Below are 15116 nucleotides of genomic sequence, written 5' to 3' on the forward strand. Positions count from 1 at the left end.
CGTAGCTGGTTTTTTGGCTGGGTTCTTTCACGTAACATGTTCTCCTGGTTCACTCTGGCTGTAATCTGTTTACAGTCTCTTTCTCTCTATGACCAGGAAATGCCCCATTGCATGGAGGTAGCACGCGTCCTGGGTGCTTGCCTGTACACGGTTGAGCATTTGATCATTTCATTTTTGGCTACTGTGAGCGTTGCCTCTGTGAACATGCTTTCATTTATCACTGGGAGATGGTTTTTCATGATAAGTAACATAATGTTTAACTGGTGAACTGTTTTCCAATGAGGCTCCACCAGTTTGTATCTCTACTAAAATATGGGTGAGATGCAGTTTCTCTGTCCCTTTGCCAACATTTGTTAATGTCTGGTTTCTTTATAATAGCAGGTTGTTAAAAATGGAGATATAATTTACAAACCACCAAGTTTGCCTTTTGAAGCCTATGGCACAGTGATTTTATTATAGCCACAGAGCTATACAGCATTGGATCCCCTGTAAATAAACAAAACTATGAACCCATTAGCAGTCACTCCCCAGTCCTCCTGTCCTCAGCCTCTGGCAGTCAATGCTCATAAATTTTGTATGACTTAACGGACAAGTTCAGATGGAGTGTCTAAAGATTGCCATAACAACATTCGGTGTTTGCTCAGTGCTAGTCACCATGGTGTCTAAGCATTAGACAAAACAGTGCAGGGGATAGCCAGAACCAGAGGTAGAGAAGCATGTGGGAGACAGACTCTTTTCAACTGACCCCACCCCTACGTTCAGCACTCTTGTCTGCTTTACTTCTACCCTTTCTACAAATCCAACTGGTCTAAGACCTGGAGGGCTGGGAGCTGGTGGAAGACAAAACCTGGAAATGGAATGCAGCCTGGAGTCAGGCAATTAGTAAGGACAGCTCTGGGTTTGAAGCTGTGCTCCGCCTGCTGCTGCAACCTTTGTGATCTGAGATCAGGAACTCAGTTCCTTCGTGTCTCTGCTTATCACAAGGAAGCTGATACTGCATATCCTGAGCATTGTCCTGAGGACAACTGTCCTGTGCATAAAGTAGCCAAAAAACCAAGTGTTTATGAGTTCCTGTGTTCACTGTGCCAGAGCGTTCTTCTGGGTGACAGGTCTTAGAAAGTTCAGAACTAACAAATTAATCTGTGTCTTAGCTGCCTTAGCTCTTTTGTCTGTACTTCTCTTAAGTCCTGTGTGTGTGCACCTCTGTGTATGTGTACATATATAATACATGTTTTTATTATATATTCTATATAATATACTTTTTGGTGGTAGAGAGAATTGGATCTAAGACCTCGTCCTGTGTTTGCTGTTAGGTAGAAGGGACCCACTGGCATGTTACTAAATCTAAAATAACAACTGGTGATGTCATAAGATATGAGCTCCCAATTGCACCGTACATGTCCAGCTTTGACCATAAGACAAAGTTTTCTAACTGTCTTCCAGATTCATGTTCAGTCACACCTGGATCCTGGGGATCCAAACACTGGTCCTCATGCTTGTGTGACAGCCACTTTATCCATCAGCCTTGGCTCCAGCCCACCCCAAATTCCCATAATTCTCTAGTAAATTTCCCCAACTTTAGAGGTTCAAAACAGCACATAGTATCTAACATATAGTTCTATAGGTCAGGAGTCTGCCCTTGCTCTCTGGGCTAAAGTGAGGCTGTCAGTCAACTCTGTTCTCTGTAGAGATTCTTAAGGGTGTTTCTAGACTCTAGACAGTTTCTCTGTCTTTCTAGCTTCTAGTCCAGTGTATGGCTCCCATACTCCATCATTGCAGCCAGCAAAGACTTGCAGAGTCCCCACACATGCTACTTTGACTCTGCCACCTTCTTCTTCTGTCTTTAAGGGCTCTCATGGTCCCACAGGTGGCAGTCCCGCGTAACCTCCCTGTTAAAGACACTGGTGAGCAGCCTTAGATCTGTGTGCTGCCTCAGCTCTTCTTTGACATAAGGTAATGCATAGATTCATGGAATTGGACACAATCATTTTTTGGAGCCTTTATTCTGCCCATCCTGAAAATATTTTAACTAAAGCACAATGATTTTACATAACAGGAAAGTCTGTACTTTATAAATCCTGTCATTACATTAATTTGTGGAACCATACATAGAGGACCACTTAGTCAGCAGGTATTTGTTGAGTACCATCTACTCTTCAACTGCTAGTGAACCTGCCTTTCTGTTTCTCGTGTCAAGTGAGACAGCCAAGTAGCTAACGGGCAGTCTAGCAAAAGAAGCTCTGACAGGGTTAACCATGCAGTGTCCAGGGAGGGCCGTGAAAGCCTCCAGGAGGAACTGATGACTAATCAGAGACAGGGCATGTGCAGGCCAAGAAAGAAGATGAGGAGAAAGATGAAACATGTCAGAGCAGCCCCCAGAGCAAGGAGAGAGTGTCCTGTGTATTAGTGAGTCTCCATATTTTCTTCAGCTGAGGACAGTGAAAGGAATGAGTGGAGGGGACAGTGTGCCAGAGATTGACAAGGCCCAGATCACAAATATGTTGTGCTTCAATAACCGGTTCAGACCTTCCCAACAGGCTTGAACATGACTGTAACTATGGGAGGCACAGTGAGTGCCAAACAAGCCAGGGCAATAAAGGGTAGTCACAAAGGAAAGGGGAAAGGATGAAGGGTCCACGTGAGGGATGCTGGGAATCTGCACTGACAGACACCTAGATGTGCCCCTTTTCTAGTCACTGAGTCATGATTTCAGGCATGCTTCTAAAATACAGCATCTGAAGCCGCTGGTGGTGGTGGCAGCGGTGGCACCACACAGCTTTAATCCCAGCACGTGGGATGGAGAGGCAGAGAAGCACTGATCTCTGAGAATTTGAGGCCAGCCTGGTCTACAGAGTGAGTTCCAGGACAGCCAGGGCCACACAGAGAAACCCTCGCTCAATTCACTTAATGCCAACTTAATGGAACGGTGTGTTCATTTGCGTTCTCAGATGTTTGTTTGCTTTTCATTTGTGCTTGTTTATATTATGTAATGTGTGTTTGTCCGTGTGCATGTGCGATGACAAGGTTCTTGGGATGGATTGGCTCTCTCCTCCCACCATGTGGAAGGTTGGAGGTTTGGCTGCAAGTGCCTTTACCCACTGAGCTCTCTTGCTGGTTATCCCACACTGTCTCGTCTCTCAGCATGTAGCCCAGATTCATGGTTGTCCTCCTGGCTCAGCCTGGCAGCTACTGGTATTAATTGTAGGTATGGATCACCGTTGCCTGTTCTTCTTGGTCCTTCAGTGCCACAACTAAACTTTACTATGTTAAGGTGTTTTTCTAAGTGGTCCTCTTTTGTTTCTCTCTCTCTCTCTTTTTTTTTTTCTCGAGACTTTTACTGGAATATGAGCCCCACAAAGAGTTAATGTTTTATCTTTGTTTAAGATAATTGCTTCCAAGCATCATCACCCATAGGACAAAACTGCATTTGGTTACTCTGTATACCCGACTCTATTGTTAAAAAAAAAAAAGCACACAAATGAACATTGGGAAGAACCACACAAATCAAAGTACATGTATACAATAGAGTATTATTTGGCAGTAAAAAATTAAGTACAAAGCTGGGCAGTGTTGGTACACACCTTTAATCCCAGGACTTGGGGGGCAGAGGCAGGTAGACTTCTGAGTTCAAGGCCAGCCTGGTCTATAGAGTGAGTTTCAGGACAGCCAGAACTACATAGAGAAACCCTGTCTCAAAAATATAATAATAATAATAATAATAATAATAATAATAATAATAATAATAAACAAAGTACTAATAAAAGCCACAAGATGAAGCTTGGAAGCATTAATTATGCTTAATGAAAGAAGCCACAAATGTGGACTGTCTACATAGACAACACTCTAGATAATAAAGCAGTAGAATTTTGTACTTCAAGAGGTAAATTATAAACCGTGTAAATTACATCTCAGCAAAACTGTTTTTGAAAAGAATATTGAGGTAGGTATGTAGTCCCCAGCTCCATGGAATGTAACGCTCCCTGCTAAAGGACAGTTTGTACCACGTGTATGGGAACTGGATAAGGTGCTGTTACGTGTGCTTCCCCTTTCTTTTCTTCAGACTTAACTCCTGGCTTTCTAAATCTTCCTGTCTCATCTGATTCTGTTCTTCCAAAGATAATCTATTGTCAGGAGATTTAAGAGAATTACACATTAAAACAGGAAATCCTTTTGAGGAAATTTTAAGTCTCTCCTTCTTTCCACCAACTATTTTTAAGTTTCCAAATTTGAACATGTGCCTGTGTCTTTGTTGAGAGAGAGAATTACTCATTAAATACTCTTGTCAATTCCCTGATTTGAGGTCAGACAGTACCGTGTGGAGGTCAGAGGACTTTGTGGCTCTGCTTCTCTCCCTCCACTTTTACATGGAGTGTGGGGATTGAACTCAGTTCTCCAGGTTTCAGAGCCTTTACTTACGTCATTTTCTATTTATATACTTTTTATATACTTCCCTCAAAGGTAACTTAATTTTGAGAGTCTTGTTCACCTTTATGTATCCCGGAGAACCAGGAAAAGTTTTGTAGTTGAAGGCTGATGAATGTCATGTTCCTGGAACCAGATGACCATGATAACCTGGTGGACTTAGCTATTTTGTTGTTAACCAGGTCTGGGTCAGAATAGAAAGCTCTATTAATTTCATATGAAACTTTGGCACTTGAGTTGTTTATGGACAAGAAGCTTAAGAGTTTTTATTAATTTAAGGTTTATGAATTTGAATAACTAAATGCATGCTTGGGCAAACCCCTTGCATATTTTTAGTTTTTAATAAGACCTATTAGAATGTAGAACAGCTAATCAAACATCTAAGAGGAAAACTAGAGATTCCCAACGTTGGTGCTAATTGGCATGTTCTACGTAATTTGAGTCTAATTCCTGGTAGTATTTATGTGTACTAAGAGTGCCATGGATACGAGATGATAATAGCCGGCAGCAAGCCCTGGAAAGGGACAGGACTGGAGAGAGTAGCAGGGAGCATGGTGGTGGCATGGGTGTAGCTGAGAGTGGGGGGCAGGGGCGTCACCTGCTTGGAAACCTTCAGGGTTAAGGACAGAGAGACTGGCCTGAGAGTGCTCTTGGTGACAAGCGTTTGCCAAATCCCCTTCGAGTTTTCATAATGTTCATTTTGTTCATTCAGAATGCTTTTTAAATCCACAGTGTAGCTGTAAACACTGAACACTGAGTTTAGGATAAAGCTTCTGATTTTAAAAGCCCTGTATTTGAAAGGAAAAAATAAATAAGATCTTTAAGTTCAAGACAAGCCTGGCTGAAGGAAGCGGTAGTTGCTATTAAGGCCACCGCTCACTGTGATTTATAGAAACTTTTAGTTAGGGCCATCCTCTGTAAGTGCCCAGCAAGCAAACACGCTGTAAAAAGGCTTTTGACTTTTGCTCAAGGAAAGTGCCCTCTGTGACATTTACCAGCAAAGAATGAGAGGATTCTCTTAGAGGTGTGGCGTTGTCATCCAGCGTCTGCCCTGGCTGTAGTTTATAAGCAGAGAACTTAGCAGACGAGAGGCGTGTCCCTGAAAACAATCTAGGTGTTAACAGTCATTTTTAATTTGCTACCTAAAGCTGACAGGTGGTTCATGCCTGTAATCCCAGCACTTAGGAGGAGGCAGGAGATCACTCATGAGTTCAAGGCCAACCTGGATTACACAGTGAGTCCCACACCAGCTGTGGCTGTGTGGTGACAAGATCCTGTCTCAGAAACAGTAACAAAAGATGCTACCTAAAATAAAGCTGGGTGACAGACCGGGGCCTGTGTGTGTCACCTTTGTTACCACGTGTTAATAGCATAGCATGACCCAAACTAACCTCATCACCACAGCCCTGCTTGTGCCCTACCCCCTCTGAAGACAGAGGCTGTAGCCTAAGGGCATGGGAGGAGACCCAGCAACATGGAGCAAGTGATAATTGTGCCATAATTACATAATACATCCCTTTGACCCCAGGTCAGGCTGCAAGGACTTTGTCTCTGTTTCAGATTTATCTAATTGGATAATACAGATGCTGGTGCAGAGACGACTTCGGTGTGTTTAGACAGTGATGAAATGGAGAGCACTCAATCTTCTGGCGTCAGTGAGAAGTTAGAATGAAGAAGTGTGGGAGGAAAAGTCTAGGGTGGGGACTGTATAGACCCCATGGTTATGTTCATACCTGATCATCTGCAGGATTGTGGCTGAGATGGACATGGCATTCTGAGGTGCAGCAGTTTGAAGAAAACTTATGCAGCAGCTCAGAGAATCATAGCAAAATCACAGAGCTAAACGTATTTTTTCTTTTACTATTTTTATTACTGTAAAACATAAATTTGCCCTTAACCATTCATTGCCCAAAATGGCTCTGTTCATTCAATGGTTATAATTAGATTCATAACATGCATAGTCTTCACTGGTGCATATCCAAAACTCAAGCCACGCCATACAGAACATCCATGTGTATTAAACAGTAATTCCCTTTCTCAGTCTGTCTCTTTCCTAGTCTTCCTCTGCTTTGCTTTCCTGTTTCCTGTATGTTTTTGTTCTTCGCTTCCTTTGGTCTCTGAGCGTATTTGAGACTGGTACTTACTGTCTTTGGTAGGCCTGGTGTTTATCTCCCTCAGAAACAGTTCCCATCCTTTGGTTTCTTTCCTTACACAGGCCTCTGTTAAGACTTTTGTTATTGGATACTGGACATGGTGAACCCTATGATGACAGAGACTCTGGGAAGTAGAGGGGTGGCACTTCTCCACTGGGTTAGCTTGGGTTCCTTTCCTGGGCTTTCCAGCTTGGCTCTGGGCTCTCCTCTAACAGGCTGTTTGTGGTTCTACCTCAGCTTTCTCTTCCTGCCCACTGCAGAGCCTCAGATCATGGAGGTGAAAGCCCAGTGCTTTCTCTAAGCATTTGTCCTTCCCAACGAAGACTGCCCTTGTAGCTTGCTGGCCACACAGGCACTCTCATATGCCCTGCTTTCTTGAAGGGTGTTGTTTCTGGCTTTTCCCCTTTGGCTTCAGTTGTCATTTTGTGATCCAACAAGTTGTCAGTTGACTTTCTGATCTCCTGACAATAATTTACACAAGAGTCTGCCACTTTCCTGCCCTGGAGGGGTTCCTACGTAGATGACACAGAGACAAACACCTTGTCAGTCCTTCAGGTAACAAAGACAAGTCAGACAAAAGGAACGTGGGAGAGTGGGGCTGCCTCTCCTGCATTTTGCTTTGAAAACCTAACTCTAGGGGTCCATCAGTACTATGCTTACCTGATCATTGCTGGCTTCTAGACCCTTCAGGTCTCATTTGTCTGGGATAATGTCTCACACTCAGGCTTCTGCCTTTAAATGATCCAGCCACACTGTTCCGCTTCCCAGAAGCCAATAGTCACATCTCTGCTGAGCTCGCAGATAGCAGATACAAGAGGGGCATGTACACCAGGGTGCAGTCCTGGCATTTCAAGACAAAAGCTGTTAGAAGATATCCCTGGGCCCTGCAAAGTGCTTCCTGGCAACCATCAGGCTCTAAGCTGAATGGATCAGTTATGTGCCAGGGACACAGAACTGGATAAATGTTTTTCAGTCAAGATAAACTGCCTGATCTTTGCCCCAAAGCTGTTACAAATTTTTAAATCAAACAAAATTGTTTCTCAGTCTTTTGCTAAAATCAAGTATAAATGCTAAATGAAACCTTAACAGACAAGTGTTGACCTGTGTTCTCTTTTTTAGAGCTTAATAAAGTTGACAGGTGTTAAGTTAAATCGGGGCTTATGAGTTTGCCTGTCATCTGCAAAATGTATAAATAGCATCCCCACCTAGTTTGGTTGGTTCTTTAACTGTAACTCCCGTGGTTTTGCAAAGGAAGGTAAACAGAGTTTCTTGTTTCTCTTTAACCATCTGGATTCATGGACAGCAGCACAGAGCTTTCTCTATACTGAACGAGACTTTATAGTGAAGGGGAATTGCATGTGGCAGTTCATGTTTTGATTTTCTTGCTTAACTATAAATGTGTTTTTACAAGAGAACTTTTTATGTACCACAAAGAATTTTAGTGATAGCTCATGACACATATTTAACCTTCTTAAAGTGAAACATTTATAAGACTTATAGGGCATTGTTGCCAAATGTAACAATATCAAAATTACCTAGAAACATACATGAACAACCACAGAACTTACATATTACACTGTAAATGTTCAAGTAGCTATTATAAAGTCATTTAGTACAACAGAAAGGTGCACGTTCACATCTTGTTAGTCTGTGAGTCTATGGTTCTGTCTGTGTTTCTCTTCTTAATTGTTGCCCTACTAAGACAAGCCCATTCAGTGCTGAGAAGAAATGAGATATGAAGCCATGGGAAGACCTGAAGGAAACTTGATTGTCTGACTGGAAAAGAAGCCAACATGGAAAGCAATTGCGTGTTACTATACAGGGGACACGAGCCCACCTGTGTTCACACTAACGGTGTTGGTAAACATTGAACTAAGTCTGTAACTATCCTACATGCTTCTTTTAGTGGTTTTTGTTAGTCTTTTGTTTTATTTTTTGTTTTGTTGTTGTTGTTGTTGTTGGTGGTGGTGGTGGTTCTTGTTTGTTTGTTTGTTTTGGAGACAGGGTTTCTGTGTATAGCCCTGGCTGGCCTGGAATTGTCTGTGGCCTGGAATTCACAGATTCACCTTCTTCTGCCTCCCTAATGCTGGGATTAAAGGCATGCTCCACCATGGCAAGCTATTTTTTATTCTTATATTTTGCTTTTCGGGGGAAGGGTCTTTTACTTAGTCTGAGCTGGCTTTAAATTTTCTATGCAACAAAGGATGACCTGAAACTGATTCTCCTGCCTCTGTTTTGAAATGCTGAGGTCATGGGAGAGTGCCACTGTGTCCAGCTTAGCTCTTTTGAGTTTTTTTTAAGATTTGTTTATTTTTTTATATATATATGAGTATACTGCAGCTGTCTTCAGACACACACTAGAAGAGTGCATTGAATCACATTACAGATGGCTGTGAGCCACCAGGTGGTTGCTGGGAATTGAACTCAGGACCTCTGCAGGTATAGTCAGTGCTCTTAACCACTGAGCCATCTCTCCAGCCCCAGCTTAGCTCTTTCTTATTCAGTACATTAGGGATGTAAGCTTTTCTACTGTTTGCCTCCAAATGGTTTTCTTAAAAGGAGGTGGAGTGTGCAGTTTTATGTCTTAATCATCATCTTTTACATGACAGTGAGGGTCAGAACACACTTTTTTTTTTCCCACCTGTATCCACTAGTTTGTTTAGGGCTAGTGATCTTAGAAGGTAGATTGTATTTTCCCCATGCTGCAGAAAAGACAAAACAAAGCTAGGGAGTCAGAGTTTAAGTAACCTGGCAGAAGTAGAGGGGATAAGTGCGGGAAGCAGGCTGCCTGGCTGCCGGATTGTCCTTTCTCCTTAGCTCTTCCTCCTCTTCCTCCTCCTTTTTCCTCTTTTTCTCCTTCCTCCTCCTCTTCCTTATCATCTTCTTCCTCTTCCCCTCTTCTCCTCTTCCTCCTCTTCTTCCCCTTCCTCTTCCTCCTTCTCTTCCTTTTCTTTTTCTTCCTCTTCCTCCTCCTCTTCTTCTTCCTCTTCCTCCTCCTCCTCTTCTTCCTTTTCTTCTTCCTCCTTCTCCTCTTCCTCTTCTGCTTCCTTTTCCTCCTCCCCTCTTCTTCCTCCTCCTCTTCCTCTTTTTCTTTTTTTTGCTGTGCAAGGAACGGGGTCCCAGGCCTCATACCTTGAACAATTCCCACTGCCTTATATTTCTTTTTTTAAAAAATGTTATTGTTAACTTTTCGTATTTGTGGAGGTAAGACATCTATGTCAGGTGTCATCAATTGCTTGTCCACCTTATTATTTCATATTTGATTGATTGATTGATTTGAGACTGAGTTTCTGTGCTGGCTTGTTTTATGCCAACTTGACACAAACTAGAGTCAGCAGAGAGACAGAAACCCTAATTGACAAAATGCCTCCATAAGATGGGGCTGTAGGCAAGACTGGGGCATTCTCTAAATTAGTGACTGATGTGGGAGGGCCCAGCCTATTGTGGGTGGTGCCATCCCTGGGCTGGTGGTCCTTGGTTCTACAAGAAAGCAGGCTGAGCAAAACATGAAGAGCAAGCCAGTAAACAGCATCTCTCCATGACCTACATCAACTCCCGCTTCCAGGTTCCTGCCCTGTTGAGTTCTTGTCCTGCTTTCCCTCCATGATGAACAGTGCTGTGGAAGTATAAGCCAAATAACGTCCTGCCCCCCCGCCCAGGTTGCTTTTGATTGTGGTGTTTATCATAGCAATAGCAACCCTAAAGAGGACAGTCTCTCACTGAACCCAGAGTCAGTAGTTTCCTATAGCAGTTAGCCAGCAAGCCTCAGGGATTTTCCCATGTCTAGCTCTCCAGTACTGCTGTTGTTTGTGACAGATTACCTCGTAGCCCACTCTGGCTTCAAATTCTGTGTGTAGCTCAAGATGGCATAGAACCTCAGATCTTCCTGCTTCTCCTTGCCAACTGCCAGGGTTACAAATGTGTACCACCAGGTCAGCACTTGGTGTGTTCCTTAATCATCAAAATCTCTGTGAGGGTCTTGACGGTTGTAGTTGATAAAATCTAGGAAAGATTTGAGAACTCATATCCATCTATGATGAGTAGAATCTACTCTAAGGTCACTCTGAAAGATAATGCTATAACTGGCCCTGGCTCCTCCCTGTCCAGAGCCCTTTGACTTAGGGACTCTGTCTCAGAAGAGAACATCGCCCCAAGATGTAAGATATAGGTGTGGGTGATGCATCTTTGCAGTTCATGGTGTGTGTGTGTGTGTGTGTGTGTGTGTGTGTGTGTGTAGAACATAAATAGGTAGAAGTGGATGAGAACTCTTCCAGCTTTTAAAATGTGCAACAGCTAAGAGAGGTATGGAGTATTTTCCTAGAGATAGAAAGAGTACACTAGTCCACCAGAGCATTGGGTTTATTTGGTAGACAGAGGAAGGCAGGGAGGGTCTGGGACACATTGTCAAAGGAAAGAAAGGGCTGATTGTCTTCTATTACTAGGAAAGACCCTTTCTGAGACAGACCAGCTGAACGATGGTAGCCACAGAGATCGGTAGCTCACTTGATTTGAACATGAACATTGGAATCAATACTATGGTTCTGGTGAGGATGAGGTTAGCGTTGATAACTGTTAAAGTGGAAAACATGAGTGCATCCCATGGGCCTTGGCTGGACTCAGTCAGCACTTAGCAGTGACAACTCAGAAGTTTGCAGTGCTTTCTCTCCAGGGAAATCACCTCACTGGGGGTAGCATTGCTACCTGAGTCCCCATGGTCTCCTGGGACCTACAAGTAGCTCTGACGTTGAGGAGGTTCCGTTTGTTTAGCTGTCTCACAGGGTGACATGTTTACCTTCCTGTTCAGGGCCCTCTAATTTGAGGTGAGCCAGAACCTCAGAGTATAGTGTACCTTTCTATTGGGAGAATTGAATCAAGTTTTTGATCAGGCAGTAAGTTGCACATATTTCTTTGTTTATCTTTTTATGATATGCCATGTGTACACCTGTGTGTGTGTGTGTCTGTGTGTGTGTCTTCATATTGAGGCCAGAAGACAACAGTAGATGTCAGTCCCTACTAAGCAGCAACCACTTTTGTTTTTCCTCAGACATAGTCCTTCCCAGGCTGTACCTCACCAAGGGTTAGGCTGGCTGGCCAGCAAGCCTCAGGACTTCACCTGTCTCTGTCCCTCCAGCACTGGGATTAACAGAGTGTGCTACCATGTCTAGCTTTTTTTCTTTTTAACAGGACTTCTGGGCATTGACTTGGGTTCTCATGCTCGTGGAGTGACTCCTTGACTCCTCAGCCCCTTCTTCCTTATCCTCAGTGAGAATTCTGCAGAAATGGTTGCATCAGTGCTCCTAGCAACAGCAAAGCGTCAGCCACTGAAGGAAGACAGTGACTTGCGGTTTCTGGGTTTACTTTTACTTGAAAATTGTATCATGAATGCGAGTGTCAGTTTAAAAGCATTCCTCCATGACAGTCTCACCTAATATGGTCGTTTCTTTCACTTTCTATAGGTGATGCCTTACCTGTAATGCAGACGCTGGATGCAGCGTCACAGACTGCTGGTGAGGAGGAGCCTGCCAGCATGAAAGTGAATGACCCACCCAAGGCACCAGCATTGCAGCCGCTCTTCTCAATGATCCGAGGCGAGGTGGAGCAGATGGACTCTAGGGCACTCCCCCTCTTCCTTCACCAGGTATGACATCACACCCATCTAAAACCTGGCTCTCCACGATTGACTAATGCCACCCACTGTTGGCCCTAAGTGCATAGCTGGTAGAAAATTTGGCATATTCTGGGTGGTGGACGCACCCTGGCCTTAGATGATCTGTAATTTGGTCAAGTATCCAACACCTTTATTCCGTGATTCAGCTAAGTACAAATAGAAATCAATATGGCAAGAGTTTAGTAAGCTCCAGCTGGGTACCAAGAGGCCTGCTAGCCCCTGAAGGAGCAAAGACTTCCTAATGCCTGTTCTAAAGACAGCCATGGAGAAAGGGCAGAAATGAGTGTGAGATCCGCACGTGGGGCTTTGTACTGTCAGAGTGGACATGTCTAAGGGGCAGCTGCACAAGACGAGCAGTTAGCTTTGCTGAAGTCAGCAACAGAGAAAAGAAGGCAGCTCCTAAGCTGGGTTGGTCAGGATGAGTAGGTGCTGGAGCCTCTAAAGCACTTACTGCTCTCCCACAAGACCTTTGTTCAACTCCCAGCATCCACAGGGCAGCCCACAACTGTCTTAAACTCCAGTTCCAGGGAGTCCCAGCACCCTCTTCTGGCACCTGCAGGCCTTAGACATGCAAGAGTTACATACATGTAAACTCCCATACATATAAAAATTTTTAAATTCTTAAAAGAAAAGTTTCCTATCATAACATAATGACTGGACTGTGAAAGGTGTGGCTGGAAAGAACAGAGGTGAAATGAGGGCAAGGAGCTTGCAGCAGGGAGAAGGCCTTGCATGCTTGGGTGGGGAGTTGTTGTTGTTATTGATATGTGATGCTGGGGATAACTATTGGGTCTCTCAGGTGATGCTGGGGATAACAGTAGAGTCTCACAGGTGATGCTGGGGATAACTGTAGAGTCTCACAGGTGATGCTGGGGATAACTGATGGGTCTCACAGGTGATGCTGGGGATAACTGTAGAGTCTCGCAGGTGATGCTGGGGATAACTGTTGGGTCTTATGTGTGCTTAGCAAGCTCCCACTACCAATGTGAGTAACACCACAGATACCCAGAATACAACTTTATTTTAGAGATAGAATTCTTCTGATGATTAGGAGGTCAGTGTATTGGAAGGTAGAGAACATGGAGAGGGGAGCCCTTCGGGACAGCAGTGGGAAGCCTTCTAATGTATGAGATCCCCTGGGCAAATTTTAAATATTTGCAATTTGCACTTTATTTGCAGTTACAGTGAAAATAATTGATACTAGAGAAAACTTTTCTGTTTTGGTTTTGTTGTAGTTTTGAGATGGTGTTTCATGTATTCTGGCTGTGTAGCGCAGGATGCCTTGAATTTCTGATCCTCCTGCCTCCTCCCACCAATGATTTGATTACAGGCATGACCAAATTTATGTAAGTCTAGGGATCAAGTTCAAGGGTGAGCAAGTACTCTGCCAAACAAGCTACACTCCTGGCCCTTAATTTTTTTCTATCTCACTTCCCCATTTCAGCCTTTGCAGTTAAACAGTAGTAATTTTTATTTTTTAAAGTATAATACTTTTTGCACCAAGGCACTAAGGTGCATATATTTACAGATTTATGTTATCCGCTGTGTGACTATTGAACTCTTGGCTTGCTGCTTGGCCTCTAAAACCTTGCTGACTTGCCATCCTTGCCCCCAAACTGAGGCTTTCAGCCTTTGCATTCGCACAGTGGGTTGAGTTTGCACATAGTGTTCCTTTACCATGGCCTGCCATGTTCCGTGTGATCTGTGTCTGTTGTCTGTCAATCCTGAATTCCTATCAGTCTGTCTCAGTGTTTTCCAGGAGCTCTGGCCCTCCAGATAAGCTGATAATGTTCCTTTGCTGTGTAGATGGGCTGGCCTCAAACTTCCAGAGATTTGCCTGCTCCTGTGTGGTGGGATTAAAGGGAGATGCAAGGGCATCTAGTTTTGTTTTTTTAATTAACATAACTAAAATTGAGGATATGGTTTCTGGGAAGAGTGTAAGCTGCACAGGTCCAGTCCCCTGCACAGGGGAATGGGGTTGAGGTGGGCCCAAACAGCTCCAAGAAAAACAAAATCCTTTTCAGACAAAGAAATAATGTCCTGCATGAATTGGCTTATAAGAAGGTAAACAAGACATTTGCCCACCATCCTAGAATAACAACATGGAATAGGTGACCGTGTGAGAGAATGACTGTGTGTTTGTAAGGTTGGGACAGCCACCAGCAAAAAAAAAAAAAAAAAACAAAAAAAAAACAAAAAAACAAAAAACAACAACAACAAAAAAACTTAGCAATTCATCCTTTACTGAGGAAAGAGAAATCAAGAAATAGCACATACTAGCTGAGTGTGGCGGTGTTCACCACCAGCACTTGGAAGGGGCTACATGAGACCCAGTCTCAAAAAGCAAGAAAAGAAAAAAAAAAAAAAAAAAAAAAAAAGCAAAGGTGTCTGTAATATTGACAGATAGAACTTCAAAAATAAAATATAGGTTACAAATTTTTTTCAGTTGCTTGCTTCATGAGACAATGTCCCAGAGTTTGGCTGCAGCCAGTGCACGGTGATCCACTCCCATACACTAGGGAAGGTGAGGTAGAAGGCACAGCTTTGTTTCTTGAGGATGTGGGTGGCTCTGGCCATTTTTAAGATGAAAATGATGCAATCAGGTCATTCACCAGTAAAGCCATGAGCCATCTGCTCTGCTGGGCTGCTCTCTGCTGGGCTGATTTTCCAGATTAGGTAAATGGGGCAACGAGACTCTCCTCATTGTCCTGCTGGACTTAGTGGAGGGGACTTCTACGGGGTGAATATTTTGTCTGTTTGTTCTGACGTTTCCCTTTTACCCAGAACTGCGTTTACTTTTGAGCTATGGGTTTTGTTACCTTCATGGGTTCAGAACTCACAGATGGGGCAGTGTACAGCTGTGATCTCAGCAA

General features: G+C 43.6%; 1 protein-coding gene across 4 annotated transcripts in view; it reads left to right on the top strand.

Moving 5' to 3' along the window:
* Cnst (consortin, connexin sorting protein) overlaps nt 1-15116 on the top strand; it is a 75493-nt gene that overhangs the window by 35274 nt on the left and 25103 nt on the right. For 2 of the 4 annotated variants that reach the window (XM_034520242.2, XM_034520245.2), the window contains one exon: nt 12032-12213. In XM_034520242.2, the coding sequence (XP_034376133.1) occupies nt 12032-12213 (182 nt within the window). Of the gene's footprint in view, nt 1-1933; nt 1954-11351; nt 11465-12031; nt 12214-15116 lie in introns of those variants that run through there. The other 2 variants (XM_076914593.1, XM_076914591.1) reach the window with 2 other exon arrangements.

The sequence above is a fragment of the Arvicanthis niloticus genome, chromosome 16, assembly GCF_011762505.2.
Source record: "Arvicanthis niloticus isolate mArvNil1 chromosome 16, mArvNil1.pat.X, whole genome shotgun sequence".
NCBI lineage: Eukaryota > Metazoa > Chordata > Mammalia > Rodentia > Muridae > Arvicanthis > Arvicanthis niloticus.